Genomic DNA, 23,098 nt, shown 5'->3' on the forward strand with positions numbered 1-23,098 from the left:
TAACACGTTTTGGCTGATATACTCTCCAGCCTTCTTCAGGTGTCTTGGGGAAATTTCAAACCTGGGTTCTTATTCCTAAGGTATTTTCCCCAAGACACCCGATGAAGGTTGGAGGGTATATCAGCCGAAACGTTGTGTTAACAACAAACAAGATGAGGACAAATATCCATCAAATGTAAATAATGTAGATGACATTGCTGTCACCAACCATCACCTGTTTCCAAGCAAGGTAATATTTCCCATTGCTGGACAGGTTTTCACAAGAGTTGGGAATTAAAGTAAGGACTCCCACTTGCGTGAAGGTGATACTTATTAAAAGCAATCACACAGCAAGTGTCTGTGTGAATCAAACTCACTACCTCATCCTTGTGAGCCGAATGCCCTCACAAACGAGCCATGCGTCTTCACATGCCTCTCCCCATGCCATTTGATTTCAAAAGAAAACAATTGCAACTGGGCTCTTGATATTTAACCCCCAGTCATCTCTGACCAAACAGAACTATGATGAATGGGATTCCAAAAATGACCTTCCTGTTTTTTTAAACATTGAATAGATATGAGGGCCAATCCAAATAAAATACAATTCAAAAGGGTCCATAGATAAAACAATAGTTAAGGTCCACTGGTTTAGGGAGCAGAATGTTAACAACATGAATGTGCCACCTGTCTTTTTAGGTATGTGTAAGAAAACACTAGACCAATGTATGGTTCCCTTTCTCAAGACTGGTGGTGATGGTGGGGGCCTGCTGCTATTTCTAGCAGAAATGAACAGCCATTCTTTTATTTGTTTCAGTCATTTGACTGCAGCCATGCTGGAGTACCGTTGAATAAATCAACCTCAGGACTTATTCTTTGTAAGCCTAGTACTTATTCTATCGGATTCTTTTGCTGAACCGCTAAGTTACAGGGACGTAAACACACCAGCATCAGTTGTCAAGCAATGGTAGGGGGACAATGGCTTTGGTTGGCTCAGAGCTATAGTAGAAGACACTTGCCGAAGGTGTCACGTAGTGAGACTGAACCCGGAACCATGTGGTTGGAAAGCAAGCTACTTACCACACAGCCACTCATATATATATATATATATATATATACACATAGAGAGAGAGAGAGAGAGAGAGAGAGAGAGAGATTACCCCCAGGGTGCTGATAGTAATGGGTGGGAAACAGCAATCTGCCAAGCTCTGACTTGCAGACACCATTGTGTTTTTGGCAATTGTGGTTCTGATGTCTCTTAGTACTCTTTTGCTTTCTGCCAGCATGACCAAATAATAATAACGGAGAGAGGTTGATGGAAGAGGACCAAAGCTTTATTGAGGAGAGAAGAAAGATGGAGGGTAAGAATGGAGAAGTGATGAAATTGTATGAGGTGGGAGGGTTGCCAAGAAAGACCCCCATCATGAATAATTACCTAATTGTTTGTAAATATGTAAATGAAGATGAAACTGAGCAGAGCTACTCACCTCACTTTATACACATACATACATACATACATACATACATATGTGTGTGTGCGTGCATATATATATATATATATATATATATATATATATATATATATATATATATATATATATATATATATATACACACATATATACATATGTGTGTGTGTATGCATATATATATATATATATACATATATATGTATGCATATGTGTGTGCATACATACATACACATGTGTATGTATATGTATGTGTGTATGCATATATATATATATATATATATATATATATATGCATAGGTGTGTGTGCGTGGGTACATAGAAAAAGAGAGAGAGAGAACAGATATGGGAATGAGAGACACAATTATAACCCAAACCACAACTTTGACTAAACACACACACACACAGAATCTCTCAATCATGTAACATGAAGGTTGATAGATTTGCAGAATTGTTTGTTGTTTGCTTTTTATTTATTTATTTATTTATTTCAAAGAATATTGATTTACATACAAAAAACACATATGTAGAGACAGAGAGTGAGGCTGTGTGGAGTATGCATGTGTGTGTGTGGGGGGGGGGGGGGGGGTAAGAGCCATGCAAGGGGGGAGGCGCAGGTAGGGGGTGTGAAATGTGGCAGTGATTGTGTGCATGTGCGCGTGTGCGCGCGCACGCGGAGGTCTTTAATCAGTAAAAAGCTGTGTAGCTTCTTGGGAGATTAACAAGCCCACAGATGTAGTAAACTCACAGCGGTACACGTAACCTTGACTACAGGCATAAAGCATCTTGTATGGATTAGCATTCACTTGAGTTATTTTAGAGATTCTAGCTACTTTGCTACAATACATAACTTCAAAAGCCACACACAAAGAACAATACACGAACACACACACAGGTTGACAAGGCAGGCACATACGCATGCAGCTGCAAAACTCAACAGTTGCATACAGGAGATAGACCGACGTACATACAACAGTACAGACATTACAACATGAATGACATAAATATTCTGTTAACAAAGGAAACGAGGACAGGGTGGAGGCGACGATGGTGAGGGTAGCGATGGCAGCGGCGGTGAAATGGGCAAGGGGTACTATAGGGGTGGGGGTGGTCGAGGTTTGGTTTATCGTCGGGCGATGGTCCTTGCTTAGTCGATGCATTTTCGTATAAAGGAAAAAAAAAAAAAAGAAATTTTAATTTTTTTTAGAGCAGCAGTGCAGTACAGTGCAGACAGTGTTGTTGCTGATGCACATCTGTTGCTACACACGACTTGGCACAGCAGAAAATAAAAACACTGCAATTTAGGCAGTTTTACACCCTCCTCTCCTGTTCCTCCCCCACCCTGATTCTATCTGGAGTCTTTGACTGCTAATGCTACAAGAATAGCAACAACAACAACAATAATAATAAATAACCATAATAATAATAATAATAATAATAATAATAATAATAATACATTCATTTAATAGAAAATGGTTAATTCATTTGCATAGTAATAAATATCTATGTATGTAGGTATGCATGCATAGTAGTCTGTGTGTGTAAGTGTGTGTGTGTGTGTGAGCGTGCATGCGTGTGCATATGTGAATGCATACCGTTTTCACTTGCACTTTCAAGTCAGTCCATTCATCACATTATTTAAGCATTTCTCTACTTGTTAGTTATTAATATGTTGAGAGAGGGAGAGGGAGAGAGAGGGGGGGAGAAACAAGACCAAAGACTGAAAAGGAGAGAAGAATGAATAGAGAGAGAGAGAGAGAGAGAGAGAGAGAAGATAGGGAGTGAACAAAAAGAGTGGAGAGTAGGAGATGATCAAAAGAATAGATTAATACAGAGAAAGAGACTGAAGAACAGAGAGAGAGAGAGAGAGATAAAGAGAGGAGGGTAAGAGACAGGGAGAGATGGAGAGAGATAGAGAGGGAGAGGTGGAGAGAGAGTTATGTTTGCATCTAGAGAAATATGTTAATAGTATTAGTTGAATGTTGATGCTCAGATTTTCTGTTGTTCCACCCAGCAGCATACCCCAGTCTTGTCTCACCACCTACCTACCTACCTACCTACCTACCTCCTTACCTATCTACCTATCTACCTACTACGTTGGTTGTTGTAACAGGTCACAATCCAGAATCCAAGGACACTTGCCAAATAACATTCTGACTGACCACTTGCAGACACAGAAAGGTCACCCCACCACCACCACCACCACCACCCTCCCCCCACCCAGCGAACACCTGACTGTGAATCATCTAAAAAAAAAAAAAAAAAAAAAGGGGAACTTTTTGACAATATCCTATAAATTATATTACAGTCTTTAGTGAGGGGGTCATTCGTTTGAAAATGGTGCACGTTGGGTGCATCTGTACACAGGTACATTTTCATCCTCATCGCGTTCACTGCGTGTCCACTTTCCCATGCTTGCATGGGTCAGATGGAATTTGTTAAGGCAGATTCTCAATGGTTCAATGCCCTTCCTGTTGCCAATCCCCATCTATATCCAAGCATGGTAATATTTTACCCATAGCTAGACATGCATTTCATGGGGAAACTGGAAATGAACAACGTTGCTTGTATGATGATGATGATGATGTTCATTTGCAACCATCACTTGATGTCCAGACAAGGCTACACACACACACACACACACACAAATATATGACGGGCTTCTTTCAATTTGTCTATCAAACCCACTCACAAAGTTTTGTTGAAAACACTTGCCCACGGTGCCACACTGGGATTGAACCCAAGACCACAAGGTTGGGAAGTAAGCTTCGTAGCTACACAATTACACCTGTGCTTGTAGCCACACCTGCAAGTACCCATAAATGTAAGTACAGTAAGCTCTGGACTAACACGGGGGGGGGGGTTACATTCCAACCCACTCCACCCCACCCCGCGGTAGGTGAAAACAATACTGTATAATTTTTTAAATTATTTTTATAATTTGTATATTCTCTTATTCCTTTATTTGTTTCAGTCATTTGACTGCGGCCATGCTGGAGCACCACCTTTAGTCAAGCAAATCGACCCCAGGATTCATTTTTTGTAAGCCCAGTACTTATTCTATCAGTGTCTTTTGCCGAACCGCTAAGTTACAGGGACGTAAACACACAAGCATTGTTTGTCAAGCGATGTTGGGGGGACAAACACAGACACACAAACATATACACGACAGGTTTCTTTTAGTTTCTATCTACCAAATCCACTCACAAGGCTTTGGTTGGCCCAAGGCTATAGTAGGAGACATTTGCCCAAGGTGCCACGCAACAGGACTGAACCTAGAACCATGTGGTTGGGAAGCAAGCTTCTTACCACACAGCCACTCCTGCGCCTATATTTTATTATAAATGCAAAACAACACCATAGAGGAATCCACGTAACCTTAAATAATAAACTGCAATAAACTGTACACCAAACTTAAGATTCAATGGAAGAAACAGAAACTCAATCAAGACAGATGAAGGAAAGTCCTGTATCTGTGGGGCTGACTGTTCAGGGAGGTAAAACAAATATGCTCCACCAGAGTCAGAATATGAACTCTAATCTGCTTCGCGTTTGTAGCTCTCCTTACCCGATACTTTACCATTTAGTCAAACCATATTCTCACAGAATCAAGTCTGTCGGTATGATGAAAACCATCAATGTTTTTACTAATTTAAGTCATCAATCATGCTGATATCTGGCCTTAGGAAAAAAACAAAAAACGAGATAATGCAGATTGAATAATGAAGTTATGTCCAGATTAACAGGTGTGTAATATCCAATAAAAATATATCTTTTAGAGGGCCAGGTTGAAGACTAGCTTTCACATCATCAACAGCACATTTCTGTGCTGTTGAGGCTATTCTCAGGTGAGTGGGTCTCAACAGTAGCACCAGAGAACAAAAACTATATGAAAGACTTGCTGCCCGACCAAAAGAAAACAAACCTCTCTGAAATTACACCTGACTAACTAATTAAGAAAAAAAAAAGAAAGACACAATCAATAATGCAGTCCAAGGTAGACTGTATCATGCAATTAAAAAAGGATAAAGCTAGATTGTCATGGTTGGAACACAAGTGATCATATATATATATATATATATATATATAATTATGTGGAGAATGGGGAATCCTATCATTTACCTATATATATATATATATATATATATACACATACACACACACACATATATACTGCCCGAAATGGTTGCGACTTCTGGGACTTGACTGATGAAAGAAAGCCAAGAATGACCCGTCTTTTTTTGCCTGTCCTTCTAATTGTTATTTCTCTTGTCCGCCTTTGCATTGTCTATCTGACCGAACGCTTTAATGCCCTCTATTGCGTTTTTGTTCCATTTGTATATATATATATATATATATATATATATATATATATATATATATATATATATATATATATATATATATTTATTCATACATACACTTACACATTCAGACAGATATATGCTAATGTTCTGTCAATAAAACATGCACACACACACACACACAAATTCCTTGTTTTATTTACTGTAGCTGTATTTTAAATGGTCAGTCAATGAAGTGTACAGAGCACTTGGTTTAAGTATTCAACAACATAACCTTGGAAGGAAGCTATTAATTGCAACAACAGCATATTTTAAATATTTCTACAAGTGAGGTGATGTGCAATTCTAGCTTGCTGCAAGAAAGAGGGAAAAAAAACGCATTTTTATGACATTGTTGGCCACTACTAACACAAAAACTGCACAAGATTTCCTCAGCTGATGCTCTTATGGTTTTATGCATACACACACATACACAAATTCATATATATATATATGCATACATACATGGACCTATACACAGACACACACGCACAAACATACAGCATACACAAGCACACACAAAACTGCATAGAAATATGTTTTTTCTCTGGTTTTACTATGCTCTGTCAGGAGATAGAATAAATATGTATATATATATGTGTGTGTTGTAAATTTTTTTAAAGGACATATTTCTTTTCTTAAATGCTGCAGCATCTACTACGCTGATGGCATGATCTGTAAAAGTCAAATGCTCGCGTACACACACACACACACACACACTCACACACACACACACACACACACAGAGCTCTGTATTAAATATGTAGATATACATATGTGTCAAATGACACATAAGACTTTACACAGACTCATAATAAACACAAATGTACACACGCACTCCTCCTATCTTTCTGATCATACACATGCACATACATATATACACATATATACATAGATATGCATATACACACATATATCCATAAATATGCATACACACACATATGTACATAAATATGCATATACACATGTATATCCATAAATATGCATATACACATAATATATAATTCAAGGATATTAGAATTGGAGGGAAGGAAAAAAAAAAAACCTACAATATTAATATAGACATAGCTGAGGGGGAAATGATTACAAAATCATTTTCGATTCATAAAATGAAACACAGATATATGTGAGTATGCAAATAAGTATTTTTAAATGTATTTATATATGTATATCTGCAAATCTGGCACTCCGTCGATTACAACGATGAGTTTTCCACTTGATCTGATCAACAGAACAGCTTGCCTTGTGAAATTAATGTGCAAGTGGCTGAGCACTCCACAGACACGCGTACCCTTAAATGTACTTTTTCGGGGAGATCTAGCAGGACACAGAAAGCAACATGGCTGGCTTTGTGAATTTACAGGTATTACTTGTTTTTGCCAGCTGAGTCAACTGGAGCAACGAGAAAGAAAGTGCCTTGCTCAAGGTCACAACACACCACTGGATACTGAAGCTTTGACCTTACAGTCGTGAGCTGAATAGCCTAACCGCTAAGCCACATGCCTTCATTTGTGTGTGTGTGTGTGTGTGTGTGTTGAGAAGTTAGGCATAAGAGGAATTAGTTTCTGTGTGCAAGAGAGAAGACTGCACTGGTTTGGTCATGTAATGAGTATGGAAGGCTACAGCGCCATAAAGAAGTGCCAATCTCTCAAAGTAGATGGAACACATAGAAGTGGGAGACCTAGGAAAACACGGGATGGGATGTACTGAAGAATGACCTCTGGATGCTGAACTTTTCAGGCAAGATGAAAAAGGACAAAGATGTCCGGCACTTTGCTGCACTCAAGAACACATGTACTCGACAACAAAAGTGTTAAGACCAGTGCCTATGGTAATGTAAAACACTTGTGGTGGCGTCATGTAAAAGCTTCCAGCATACTCTGTAGTGGTTGGCATTAGGAAGGGCATCTAGCTGTAAAAGCCATGCCAAATCAGACTAGAGTCTGGTGCAGCCCCTCAGCTTGCCAGCACTGGTCAAACAGTCCAGCTCATGCCAACATGGAAAATGGACGTTAAATGATGATGATGATGATGATATATATAAATAAATATGTGTATACGTCTGTGTGTGCATATAATCACTTAACACCATATATATATATCCTCATCATCATCGTTTAACGTCTGCTTTCCATGCTAGCATGGGTTGGATGATTTGACTGAGGACTGGTGAAACCAGATGGCTACACCAGGCTCCAATCTGATTTGGCAGAGTTTCTACAGCTGGATGCCCTTCCTAACGCCAACCACTCAGAGAGTGTAGTGGGTGCTTTTACGTGTCACCCGCACGAAGGCCAGTCAGGCGGTACTGGCAACGGCCATGCTCAAAATGGTGTATTTTGTGTGCCACCCGCACAAGAGCCAGTCCAGGGGCACTGGCAACGATCTCGCTCGAAAATCGTTACACATGTCACGGGCACAAGTGCCAGAAAGGCGACGCTGGGCACAGGTGCCATCCTGATTTCGCTTTTGCTTGCCCCAATAAGTCTTCGCAAGCTGAGTTTCGTGTCCAATGAAGGAGACGTCGTTGGCATGGGTGCCAATCATGGAATTTTCTGTATGAGTTTTCAGTTTTGGTTGCACAATCCAGCAGTAGGAATTGATTTCTATTGATCTCCAGCCTCTTCTTGCTCCACTTAGCCACATCCTTGGATTCTTACTCAACAACCTACCCTGATTTCTTGCACTATCAGATGAGGAGAACAATCACCTTGGCAACCAACTGTGTTTCCTTCGTTCTTTGGATATGTCCAAACCAGTAGAGGTTTTGTTACATCAGTTTCTTGTCCCTGTTTAGGAAGCTTAGCCTTCTCTCAAATAAAGATGTTTCTAACTTTGTCTTTCCAGGACATATTTATGCCCAGTTTTAAATGAATCATTAACTCTTTTGGTACCATATTTATTTTGAGATGCTCTGTATTTCTTTCAATTACTTTAAATATAACAAAGAATTTAGTAAAATAACTTAGTTATCATTAAGCTAGTGTTAGGAACATAAATTGTGATTAAGGTTTGGTGGAAGATTTTAATTCAAAACTTATGTAAACAAGACAATTGTTGTACAGAGCCAGAGGTGGTTTCAACCTGGTTGATATCAAAAGGGTTAAATTAATCATTTGTTAACCCTTTTGTTACCATATTTCTTTTGAGATGCTCTGTGTTTCTTTCAATTGATTTTAAATATAACAAAGAATTTAGCAAAAATAACTTAGTTATCATTAAGCTAGTGTAAGGAATATAAATTGTGACTAAGGTTTGGTGGAAGATTTTAATTCAGACATTTGTACCACAGAGCCAGAGGTGGTTTCATCCGGTTCGGTATCGAAAGGGTTAAAAATGCATGCAGATTTAAAGAAAAAATATTTTGCTTGTGTACACTAATGGAATGTAGGAGTCTCTGAGTAGGGGTAGTAGGCTTGGTGTCTGGAAGCTGCACATTACCAGGGACAGTCAGGTGGAAAGACATCACTGGTTCTCATTGAACTCCTAATCTTTCACATGATGGTTCTTAGTGCAATGCCCTGGTACCCCACTTCAGCTGCTGGGCTAAACCAAGCTGGAAGTGGTGTCAACACAGCAAAACTAAGTGAAAGGTTCCAGGTAAGGCATCCCAAGGAGTCCCTGGCTAGGATAGAGGAACCTAATAAGAGCAACAGCCTATTATTTTGGGGCCAAGGTATGACTCAAGTAAAGGCAAACAGTTGTGGCTAACAGCCTGGAGGGGAATGGGCAACACTAAGCCCACTTGCCCATCATACATCCATGACCAGAGGCCGTAGCAGATTGGACAACATCCAGGTTAACATTAAAGAGTGGACATGCCTCAATTTTATTGAATTACAGAGGGTAGGAGAAGACCAAGAGAAGTGGTGAAATCTGGTTGCAATGTCAACTACAAATGCCTCAATGGGTGCACAGCCAAAGGATAGGAAGGAAGGAAGGAAGACAGTAATGCAAAACACACACATACATGAATGGTCACATCATCATCATCTAACATACACTTTTCCATGCTTGCATGGGTCAGATGGAATTTGTTGAGGCAAACTTTTCTACAGCCAGATGCCCTTCCTGTCACCAACTCTCACCTGTCTTCAGGCAAAGTAGTATTTTCCCATAGCCAGACAAGTTTTTTTATAAGGAAGACAGGAAACGAACAACCTTGCTTGTATGACGATGATGATGATACTCATTTATGACCATCATGTGATACCAAAGACAAGGGTACACACAAACACACACACAATTTATGTAAATATCTATCTATTTATCTCTCTCTCTCTATATATATATATTATGGGTTTCATTCAGTTTCCATCTACCAAATCTACTCACCAAGCTTTGGACAGCCTGGGATTATAGAAGACACTCACCCAAGTTACCTTACAGTGGAACTGAACCCAAAGCTATGAGGTTGGGGAGCTAACTTCTTACCAGAAAGCAATGCCTGTACCTATATACATACATACATAGACAGGCAAATATCCAAAATGGAGATGAGTACCAACATTCCCATGAGGCACACTTGAACAATTGTGAAGATCTCTTTACATGAAACCATTGGTTGCCTTATTAACGCATAAATAAAGTACACACACACACATATATATAAAGTTTGCCAGGTCCGCCTGACTGGTTCTTGTGCCTATGGCACGTAAAAAGCACCATCCAAACGTGATTGATGCCAGGCTCGCCTGACTGGCTCACGTACCAAGGTATCCAGCTGTAGAAAATTTGCCAGATTAGATTGGAGCCTGGTGTAGCCGCTGGCTCTCCAGACCTCAGTCAAACCGTCCAACCCATGCCAGCATGGAAAACGGACATTAATCAATGATGATGATGATCTGCTTAAGTATGGCCTTGGTCATCATGGCTAAAACAAAGCAGAAAGTTAAAACCCATACATAATGCAGGTTTACAATAGAATCCGGATGTTCACTAAGAGCACCGTCCGAGCATGATCGTTGCCAGAGCACCAGCTGTCTGGCTATCGTGCTGCTGGCACGTAAATAGCACCGTTTGAGCATGACTGTTACCAATGTCGCCTTCCTGGCACTTGTGCCAGTGGCATATGAAAAGACATTCGAGCGAGATCGTTGCCAGTGCCGCTGGACTGGCTCCTGTGCAGGTGGCACATAAAATACACCATTTTGAGCGTGGCCGTTGCCAGTACCACCTGATTGGCCTTCGTGCTGGTGGCACGTAAAAGCACCCACTACACTCTTGGAGTGGTTGGCATTAGGAAGGGCACCCAGCTGTAGAAACTCTGCCAAATCAGATTGGAGCCTGGTGCAGCCTTCTGGTTTCACCAGTCCTCAGTCAAATCGTCCAACCCATGCTAGCATGGAAAGCGGACATTAAACGATGATGATGATTTTAAGGCACTGAGAGGCTTTCAAAGCTTTAAGCAAATTTCTTTTGCCTTTGATAAAAATGTACTTTAAACAGACGCACAACAGTCTCTCAACCTTTTTGGCTACTTGTAAAGGTTGCTATTTTTATCTCTGGTCTAGAATCGGTTGCACCTTTCGTATTTTCTATTTTTTTGAATTCTTCCAGTTAGCACAAAATATTTCAAATATATTCAATGGAACAAACGATGAATTCAAGAACAAAATTAAGTGATTGGAAAAAAAAAAAATCAATAAATAAAAACAAGAAAAAGTGAAGTAGAGAAAAATAGAGGGACAGAGAAAGATAGGGAGATAAAGGGGAGAGAAACAGAGAGGGAGAAGAGTGAGAGAGAGAGAGAGAGAGAGAGAGAGAGAGAATGGTATATGGAGAAAAAGAAAATGAGATTTAAGGATTAGTGAATAGTTAAGAATTAGGGTTGGATGGATGAACGAGTAAGTAGTAGTAGTAGTAGTCTAGTAGTGGTGGTAGTAGTATTAATAAGTGGTGGTGGTGGTGGTGGCAGTAGTAGTAGTAGTAGTAATGTGTTAGTAGTAAGTAGTAATTAGGTAGTAGGGAAGGGACCTACCCTAATAAGTTCTTCTATTCTGCTGTCCTTCTGTTCCAAATCCGACGTTGACTTGCATTCGATAGCATGGAGCTGGACTAAGGTTAGATCCGTCTGAAAGTAGCAGGTAGATAAAGCATTAAGATACTGCTTGCACTTGCACTGCATCCAGTCTCCGAAAAACATGGGCCGTGCCGCCACCCACTTGCTTATTGCCCTTTCCAAACGGTCACAGGCCCAAACGGGAAGGAGGTGGAGGAGGAGTAGGAGTAGGAGGAGTAGATTAGGAGAAAGTGGGGGGAGCCTTTCACCGCATTCATTACATTTATCTAGTTACGTGGCAGTCAGACGTAACAGACGTAGGGTTTAGGTTACAAGGGAGTTTGGTCAGCTTTGATGTATGTGCGTGCATGCGTTGAGGTTTTGGTAGTTCAGTCGCAAGTCAGCCTTGATCAAGCAGATCAATGATCAAAGGTATTCCAGCCATGACTGTCCCATCTTTTTCTATATGTCCACTGTATTCTCTGTTATTTAAGATGAAAGGATGTTTTTTTTTCAGAGGGATTTGGCTGCACTTTCTAGCAGGTCAAGTGATCGAGTAAAGATTCTTTTTTGCATATGTATGTGCTAGTAAGACAACTCTGTGCATATCATCACAGGAAGTCGAAAATTAACAGGGTTTATTGATGGCTATTAAAGTGAACAACTTGGTGAGTGTTTATTGACAGATGTTATATTGAACAGCTGGGTGGGTGTTTATAGAAGGCTGTTAAAGTGAACAGCTGATTGGTGTTTATTGATGGCTGTTAAAGGGAAAAGCTGGTTGGTTTAATGACAGCTGTTAAAATTAACAGCAAGTTGGTATATTCATCACTGTTAAAGTGAACAGCTGGTTGGTGTTTACTGATGGCTGTAAAGGTGAACAGATGGTTGGTGTTAACTGATGGCTGTTAAAGTGAACAGCAGATTCATGTATTGATGGCTATTAAAGTGAGCAGCTAGTTGGTGTTTATCGATGGTTGTTGTTTATCAATGGCTTTTAAAGTGAACAGTCGGTTGGTTTACTGACAGCTGCTAAAATGAACAGCAGGTTGATGTTTACTGATGGTTGTTAAAGTGAACAACTGGTTGGTGTTTATTGATGGCTGTTAAAACGAACAGCAAATTGGTGTTTATTGATGGTTGTTAAAGTGAACAGCAGGTTGGTGTTCACTGCCACTGTTAAGATAAACAGCTTAGTTAATGGAGAGCTGCTGATGTGAACAGCTATGCTCAGATGTGGGAATCAGAGCACATGGTTTGATATGGATGAATTATGAAGTAGTAGTAGTAGTAGGAGAGAGAGAGAGAGAGAGAGAGAGAGAGAGAGAGAGAAGTAGTAATATACAAAGAAGAGACAAGATGAACAGAAAAGAAAGAAAACACAAACAACAAAAATGTAAAAATACAAGAACAACAAAAAGATGGATGGAGGGAGGGAAGCAGAAGAAAACAAAAAATGGTGGTGAGTAGGTGTGTGTGTGGGTGTGTTCTTTAATCTTTTACTTGTTTCAGTCACCAGACTGCGGCCACGCTGGGGCAGTGTCTTGGAGAACCTTTCAGTCAAATCAAATGACCTCAGTACGCACATTGTTTCTCTATTGGACTCTTTTACCAAACTGCTACAATATGGGGACATAAACATACACACAAACACCCATATATATATATATATATATATATACACACACACACATACATTGCACACACACACACACACATCGAGCATGATCGTTACCAGCGTCGCCTTCCTAGCACTTGTGCCGGTGGAACGTAAAATACACCATTTTGAGTGTGGCCATTGCCAGTACCACCTGACTGGCCTTCGTGCCGGTGGCACGTAAAAGCACCTACTACACTCTCGGAGTGGTTGGCGTTAGGAAGGGCATCCAGCTGTAGAAACTCTGCCAAATCAGATTGGAGCCTGGTGTAGCCACCTGGTTCACCAGTCCTCAGTCAAATTTGTACGTTGACAAGGAAGAGATAACAGGAAATTTTAATTTAGAAGACAACTGGTAGTTTCTATGGGATAACATACTAGAAGCTACAGACCAGATCAGTGGCTGAAGTAAGGTACCAGTTAACTGAAAAGAAACATGATGGTTGAATACTACATTGGATAAAGCCATTAAAGCTAAAAGACCAGCTTGGAAAAAAATGGAATAAAAGAGATAGCAAAGAGGAATACCATGTTGCTGGGGAGAATAGTGGGTTAAATGATAAGAAGAGGCCTGGAGATGTCACTATGAGAAATTGTTGAGTCTGTAAAATAACCAAGGGACCAGTCACTGAGGTTGGTAATTATGGGGTTAATATAGTAATTAAGGGTATGAAGTCGGGGAAAGAAGCAGCTGGCCCATCTAGTATAGTTGCTGAGATACTGAAAATATCTAGTGATATATGTATGATATCTTCATATATAACCATGTTACATACGGAAGTGTCACACCTAATGACTGGTACTGCAGTATAATCATTAACTGTTATAAGATACTCCAGAAAGAAACAAATACAGAAATACGTCAAACTGATGAACCAAGCCATGAATGAAGTTTTACGCCTGACTGGCCCTCGCGCAGGTGGCATGTAAAAGCACCCACTACAATCTTAGAGTGGTTGACATTAGGAAGGGCATCCAACTGTAGAAACTCTGCCAGGTCAGATTGGAGTCTGGCGCAGCCATCTGGTTTGCCAGTCTTCAGTCAAATTGTCCAATCCATGCTAGCATGGAAAGCAGACGTTAAACAATGCTTATGATTATGGAGAATTTCCACTCAGATGAGATGAAGTCTGTCCCAGGTCAGAGTACTACCAATGCTCTCTTCATAGTAAAACAACTGCAAGAGAAGTTCCCAGCCAAAAGTAAGCCTCTCTACGCAGCATTTATTGATCTACAGAAGGCTTTGATAGAATACCATGACCTGTAGTAAATTGGTCTCTATGAAAACTATGATAAAAAAGGATTGGTGAGAATAGTGCAAGCCACCACACGGAGATGTAGTCAGCAAAGTGGAAGTTGTTGGTAATGAGTTCAATGAGAAATCTCAAGTGCAAGCAGGTGTTCACCAGGGTTCAACTCTGGGCCTTATCTTATTTATTATAGCTCTTGACAAAGTTGACATTGCTAATTTTTTTTTTATTCAGAACATATGGGACCTTAAGTAAATACAACAAGGTATTCTGTACAACACTCTGCCACACCAACATTGGTAGAAAGACAAAAGAGTTTCGGAGGAAGGGATCAGATGTAGTCAGTTTAATTGAGGGATCTTTATTTTATTGAGCTCTGAAGGATGTAAGGAAAAGACAACTCTGTCAAGTCCAGCAGCATTTCAACATGGAACAATGGAACGTAAAAATAGACGACTAAATACAGTAATCCCTCGACTATCACACATCTTACGTTACAAAACTCCCTGCAATAGGTGAAAATGCACGAAGTAGAAACAACACTGTACTGTATATTTTTTAAAACTATTTTTATAATTTGTATATATTTATTTCATCATAAATGCAAAACAACACCATGGAGAAATCGACATAAGCTTCAATAAAACACCACGATAGGTGAACCGCAATACAGTAAGGGATTACAGTACTACAGACCAGTAGTGTTTGGTATTCACCTGAATCTATCATCTGACAATGAAAGCATACTACTACTACTCATAATAACTGACTACCATAGGTACAAGGCCACAGATTTCAAAGGAGAAGATAGACTATTGATATTAACCCAAGCACTTGAATGTCTTTACGCAGTTTAGAATTTTGATATAATTTTCAACATAATATACAGCAACAATAAAAATGAAAAATAATGCAATATAAATTTCCTCTTCAGATTTTCTTTCCTTTGCTGCTGCTGCTAAATATATTGCTTCGATTGGTTGTTCTAGACATGTGATCTTGGTTAAGTTGTTCTCTGGTGAATCTACATACTACATATACAGATGTGCATGTATACAGCTATTGTTGAAGGATATTAATACGATAATGCATATAATATATGTAACAGTCAGCAATTAACAGCTGATAATGGTGCATTGAAACAAGTTTAGGGATTTGTCATAAAGCCTATTCAATCCACTTTCTTGTGTATATGTGTGTGTGTGTGTGTGTGTGTGTGTGTATATATATATATATATATATATATATATATACACACACACAAGTGAATGAACGAACGAAAGAAGGGCACGCAACCAATTTATTGGGAGATACATGTATGGTTCAAAACAGTTAGATTTGAATTTGTTGGTACTCTAGAGTTTCAAGTATGATGCTAGTCGACTAGCATTGTGCTTGAAACTCAAGAGTACCAATGAATTTGAATCAAACTGGTTTGATCCATATATACATATATATATATATATAGTTGAGGTGTATTCCCTTAAGAATGTATTAGAGTACAAAATAGAGCTCTTCACCCTTAGATTTTTTTAGCACCAGAGGAGATACAACTAGGTCCTACTATACAGGTAAACCGTTACTTAATTTAAATTTAAATCTTGTATATATGTGGATCTATGTTGTATTGAATAAAAGAAAATGAAAAACTACGTATATTTATAAATAGTTGTTTTTTGTGGGGTTGAGTGTCAATTTATAAACCAAGTTAATTGAAGAACCATGCAATTAGAAGCCATATTAATTGCAGCTTTAATATATTTTGAAACACTCAGTATATTATCATGAGTTGCAAATACGTGAGTAATGCTATTACCAACGGTGAAGAACATAAGACAAGAGTTAAGAGATTAGAAGAAAAATTAGCAATATTTAGACATCCTGAAAGAGGTGCTAACAAAGCTAAAACAAGCCAAATAGAAAATTGGAAACGCATGATAATATTTACAATATTTACAATGCTGTTTGTCAATTGGGATCAGGGTAAAGACACCCTCCCCCCCTTCGGTCATGAATGACCAAGGGATTGTCAATTGGAATTAGAGTAAAGGGGGTAGGCCCCTTCGGTCATGAATGATCATGGGACTGCACCTAGAAACTTACTCCCTGAAGCACAACTTTGGGTTAGATTGTTTATGGAAGACCAAAAGTCGCCCATGCATACCAGCCTCCCCTCTTCACGCCACTGATGTTATCCAAAGGAAAGGCAAAGGGGCCGATACAGTTTGGCACCAGTGATGACATCAAAAACTCATTTCTACAGCTCAGTGAATTGGAGCAACGTGAAATAAATGTCTTGCTCAAGAACACAACACATAACCCAGTCTGGGAATTGAACTCACTACTTCATGATTGTGACCCCGATGTTCTAACCACTGAGCCCAAATGTTGTAAAAATGCATTGTTTTAAACGAAATGACCATCAAAAAATGAGTCCAGCATTGTTTGGAGAAGTTTAACAAAGAAATATTAAGAATAGGACACTGAAAGTAAACTTAGAAAACTTTCTAAAAGTCCTGGAATTCAGGATTATTCAACAGATTTAAATGATAATGGATCTATGAGATTGGGGTTGCAAATGTGGACAATTTTGTAGTAACCAGATATCACATGGAATCAAAAATTACTGAAGATGGTGGTTATTTAAAAAATTTTTTATCATTTTACCTGTTTCAGTCATTGGACTGCGGCCATGCTGGGGCACTGCCTTGAAAGGTTTTAGTCAAACAAATCTACCCCAGTACTTTTAAGCTATAGGGATGTAAGTAAACCAACACTCGTTGTCGAGTGGTAGTTATTGCAGGACAAACACAAACATACACACACGTGATGGGCTTCCACACAGTTTCCATCTACCAGATTCACTCACAAGGCAGGGACTGTAGTGGAAGACATTTTCTCAAGGTGCTGTACAGTGGGACTGAACCAAAAATCACATGGATGCAAAGCAGTTTTAGATGAATAAATTATGCTACCAAATTAGATTGCTTGGGAAAGGAATGTTTTAAAAAAACTTTCTTCGTTCAGAAAGAAAAATTCCAACATGGATTTGATTCAAACTGGCAAATGACTGACAAACAGTTTCATAGGATAGAAATGATTTGGGTGATTTGCATATTTTTAAAAAACCATACTGACATCTCAGTTAAAAAAACCCATGTGTGTTTCAAAGGTTTGGCAAGAATTTCTTAACAATTCATTGGAAATTCAACAAAAACATTGATTGAGTTACAAAATCTTTATTTGAATATTGACTCAATTCAAGAATTGTTTCATTCTCAAGGCAAAAAGATTTCACTGCTGCCGCTATTGTCATCATCATCATCATCATCATTTTATGTCTACGTTTCCATGCTTGCATGGGTTGAACAGAATTACAGAATTTCTTGAAGATTTTCTATGGCCAGGTATCCTTCCTTCCTGACGCCAACCCTCACCCTTTTGCAATTGGATAATATTTCCCTACAGCCAGACAAGTTTCTATGGAAGATTGGAAAAGAATAACACCACTGTATGATAGTGACACCCATTTACTACCATCATGTGATGTCAAGAAAAGGAGACACCAATTCACACACACACACACACGCATCCTGCTCAGCCCAAGATTATAAAGAAGATGCTTGACCAAGTTGCCACGTGGAACTGCCTCACAGTCTTCCAACTTACTGAACTATATTTGGTGGCTTTACACCAAAATGTTAAAGTTGTAATTTTAGTACTCAATCTGGCATCCCTGTATTGCAGCCAGTAGATGCTCCCATAGCTTAGATAGTGGCATGGCTGAAAGATGAAGTTCCCTTCACAGCCACACGGTTTGGGTTCAGTTCCACTGCATGGCACTGTGGGCAAGTGTTTTGTACTGTAGGCTAATGCTGACCAATGCCATGTGGGTGAATTTGGTAGATAGCAAGTTCATGGAAGCCTGATGTGTATATGTGTGTGCAGATCTTTGTACTACCTTATTGTTTATTGTTGGTTTGCTCATCTCCCTGCAGCTTAGTAATTTGGCAAAAAGACTTTTAAAAAAAATAAGTACAGTGGGTTGATTATCTCAACAAGACTCTTCTGAGTGGTCCCTCAGCAAGGCCAAAGTCCAAAGACTCAAATGATTAAAAGATTAAATAAAGAATGGATCTGGAGAATCTAGCAATATTCAAACCATTTCTTTTCACAAAACCAGGGTCCAGCTTATGGAAGAATTAAACAGGAGAAAATATAATTCAGGTTACAGACTTTAGGAAGAATTTTAATATAAAGAGAATGAATTGGCAAAATATTAATGATTCAAAGAATGAAGTAACAGCCAGCAATGGTGATGGCTATGTCAGAGGACAGCTTCACTTGTGTGATGCAGGCTCCATTGATGAAGACTTTGGAAATTTAAAGCAGCAATTTGAATGAGGATGATGAGAAGCAATGGAAATGGAACAATGCTGAGATGCAAACAAAAGAGTTCTCCGTTGAAGAATATGATGCTGGATTCGGAATTTTTGGAAAATGGAAAGCAAATGACAACAAATGTTGGTATAAATGTAGAGACAGAGAGAGCAATACAAGTCAGAGACAAATTAAATTGTCACCCACAGCTGATATTGGGCCATGCATAAAGAGAAGAATGTAAAATCAAAACAAACAGCCATTTTGGCAATATTAAAAAAAAAAAAAAAGATAAAAAACATAAAATCTTTTTTCTGTACATGCAGAGGCATGGCTATATAGTAAGGAGTTTGGTTTTGGATTCAGTTCAACTTTGTGGCACCTTGGGCAAGTATTTTCAACTAAAGCACGCTGAGTGGATTTGGTAGACAGAAACTGAAAGAAGCCAGTTGTGCAGGTGCGCAAGCATGTGTGTGTATGTGTGTATGTATGTATCACCATCATCATCATCATCATCATCATCATCATTTAATGTCCATTGTCCATGCGAACATGGGTTGGATGGTTTGACCAGGGCTGGTAAGCTGGAAGGCTACACCAGAATCCAGTTTGATTTGGTATGGTTTCCTACAGCTGGATGCCCTTCCTAATGCCAATCACTCCAAGAGTATAATGGGTGTTTTTATGTACCACCAGCATGGGTATCATTTGTGTGATACCGGTATCTGCCATGATGGCAATTTTGCATGGCTTGATGGGTCTTCTTCTCAAGCATGACATAATGCCATGGGTCTTGGTCATTGCCTCTGTGAGGCCCAACACTCGAAAGGAACTCAGCCATTTTCCCTCCGTAAGGCCCAATGCTTGAAAGTATGTATGTATATTTCTCTGTGTGTGTTCTTTGTATTTGTCTTCCACTACCACAATACACCAGTGTTGGTTTGTCTACATCCCCAGCTAGCAGTTCAGCATTAGACATCGATAGAATAAGTATCTAGTTTTAAAAATATATAAGTACTGGAGTCAACTTGTTCAAACTAAAACCCTTCAAAATGGTGCTCCAACATGGCCACAGTCCAACATGCTGATTTCTTTTCTTATGTTAATATTGGTGCACTTTTGTCTGCAAGGTAGAGAGTTTTGTTAACTGGAACAACTGCAAGTCTCAAAACTCAAAACTTATAAGAACAATCAATCAGAATGATTGAAGTGATTGAACAACATTGACAAAGGGGTAGGTATAGCTGTTTGTTTAACATGTTCCAGTTCAGTCCCTCTCCATGGGACACCTCAGGCAAGTATCTCCTATTACAGCCCTAGATTGACCACTGCTATGAGAATGGATAATGGTAAACAGAACCTGTATGAAAGTCTCTTATGTATTTATCTATCTATCTACCTAGCTATCTATACATAAATACATATACACACAAAAGGCTCTTACCGAGGCAATGACTAGTGACTGAGACCTTTGGAGATGTGCTGTGCTTGAGAAGACCCGACAAGCCAACTGAGACCATGGCCCATGGCCTATGCCAGTGGGTGTAACCAGTCCACTTATGAATACCCCTCATTCATTGGACAATGAACTTTGCTTGCAAGGACCTATTGAGGCAAGTGTAAACAAATCAAAATCGCTGACGTGGCTGATGACAGTACCGCCTGACTGGCACTCGTGCCAGTGGAATGTTAAAACACATCCGAGCATGATCATTGCCGGGGCCACGGATTGGCTCCCATGTCGGTGGTACGCGAAAAGCACCATTCGAGTGTGATTGTTGCCAGAGTCACCCTACCGGCACACGTGCCATTGGCACATGAAAAACAACATTCGAGCGTAATCGTTGCCAGTGCTGCCAGACTGGCTTGTGTGCAGGCAGCACGTAAAAACACCATTTTGAGCATGGTCGTTGCTAGAACCGCCTGACTGACCCTCGTGCCAGTGTCACATAAAAGCACCCACTACACTCTCGGAGTGGTTGGCATTAGGAAGGGCATCCAGCTGTAGAAACTCTGCCAAATTAGATTGGAGCCTGGTGTAGCCATCTGGTTTCACCAGTACTCAGTCAAATCGTCCAACCCATGCTAGCATGGAAAGCGGACGTTAAACGATGATGATGATGAGGAGGAGGATGATGATTTATAATGAGTTACATAAACCCTTTAGCATTTAAATTGGCCATATTCGGTTCAAAGCATCTACCTGATTTATGGTCAAACCAGATAGACGCAGCCTCTTCCATCTACCCTCTTGAAGCTAAGAGATAATATAGGATTAATTGTCTCATGGTGGTGTAGTGTAGGGGTAGAAGCTTGGGGACGGTGGAGGTAGATAATCTAGAAAGACAAAGGTGTGTGTGTGTGGTGGGGGCTGTCTGTATGGGTGGGTGGTAAAAGTGAGTTAATGTTGAAGTGACTGACCTGTGCTGATTTGGAACATGTGCACGTCGTCGTTGGTGCCGATCGCCCTGGAAATGTGATGCTATCAGAGCTAGTCAGACTTCCATGACTTTGTGTCTGACTACTCTGTGGTGATGCGCTGGCAAAACCCTGGCAAAAAGAAAAAAAGGAGGGTTTTTATTAAGGGTTAAACGTAAACACATTTTGGTTAATAATCTCATTTTATGAACAACAACAACTACAAATGTAATGATCATTAACAACAATAACATATATTTTACATCCCATCATCATTGTGTTACATTTAATTTCCATGCTGGTATGGCATGGTTGGGTTGAATGGTGCTTTACTGCACCAACCGATCTCACTCAAAAGATTCCTTTTGTTTCTGTTTCTATAGCAGGATGTCCTTCTTAACAGAAACCATTTTGCAGAATGAACCGAATGCATTTTAATCATGGTAAGATCACAAAAGAAACCATCCTGTCTTAAACAAAATGGAACAACCCTCTCGCTGTACAGAGTTGACAGACTGTATTTTATTGTGACATAAGCACTAAAGAGATCAACATATCTTTTTGCCCCCACAGTTTACAAAGAGACAAGCAGACCACTGCTGTCGCTGCCACCACCACCATCTAACATCTGTTTTCCATGCTGTCATGAGTGGGATAATTTGCCAGATTTGCTTGTATGATGATGATGATCATCATCATCATTTACAACCATTCGCATAATGTCTAGACAAGGATGGACATATATACATACATACACATACAAATGTACATCTATTTATCTAACTGTGTGTGTGTGTGACAGGCTTCATTTAATCACAAGGCTTTGGTTAGCCTGGGGTTATAATAACAGACACTTGTGCAAGGTGCCATGCTATGGGACTGAACCCAGGACCACATGACTGGGAAGCAAGCTTCTTAACCACACAGCCACATTTGCATCTGTAACACTATTTCAAGAAACAGAACTCTGTAAACCCATCTTGGGATTTGACAGAAGGGGAGGGGGCAGAGAGAGAGAAGAGAGAGAGAGAGAGAGAGAGAGAGAGAGAGAGAGAGAGAGAGAGAGAGAGAGAGTGAGAGACAACTGTACTTACATAATATTGCATTGCTTGTGGAGAGGGAGATTTAGCTCCTGTTGAACTGACACCACTACTTCGACCAGGGGATTGACTTTGCTGGAATAGAAAGGAAAGAGACAGAATTAAGAACAATCATAACAACAACAACAACGATCAATGCCAACATGGACAAATCTCACAACAGACACGGTTTTATTAAGGCAGATTTTTTTGGTCCAAGCAAACTAATACTTCTCCGATGGTCAAACATGTTCTGGCAGAATATTGTAAAGGAATGACGCTGCTTGTATGACGGTTACACAACTACCATGAAACATCAAAATAAGGACACACGGACACACATATGACAAGGGTTTATTTTCAGTTGAACAAATACAATCACAAAGCTTGGTTGGCCCAGAGCTACAGCAAGGTGTTGTGCAGAGGGAATGAACCCGGAACTATGTGGTTGGGAAGCAAACTTTTTACTACACAGTCATCACAGCCATGCCTGCATACACACGCACTCATTTCATCGTGTTGCTT

General features: G+C 39.7%; 1 protein-coding gene across 18 annotated transcripts in view; it reads right to left on the bottom strand.

The window, feature by feature from the left end:
* Positions 1-23,098, bottom strand: part of LOC106869835 (serine/threonine-protein kinase tousled-like 2) — a 221,815-nt gene that overhangs the window by 24,057 nt on the left and 174,660 nt on the right. For 9 of the 18 annotated variants that reach the window (XM_089358005.1, XM_089358004.1, XM_089358010.1 and 6 more), the window contains 3 exons: positions 22,589-22,669; positions 21,498-21,626; positions 11,769-11,861 (listed from right to left, as the gene is read on the bottom strand). In XM_089358005.1, coding sequence (XP_089214131.1) covers positions 11,769-11,861; positions 21,498-21,626; positions 22,589-22,669 — 303 coding nt within the window. The remainder of the gene's footprint in view (positions 1-11,768; positions 11,862-21,497; positions 21,627-22,588; positions 22,670-23,098) is intronic. The other 9 variants (XM_089358012.1, XM_089358008.1, XM_089358017.1 and 6 more) reach the window with 1 other exon arrangement.

Source organism: Octopus bimaculoides, chromosome 9, assembly GCF_046866305.1.
Source record: "Octopus bimaculoides isolate indiv1 chromosome 9, ASM4686630v1, whole genome shotgun sequence".
Lineage (NCBI taxonomy): Eukaryota > Metazoa > Mollusca > Cephalopoda > Octopoda > Octopodidae > Octopus > Octopus bimaculoides.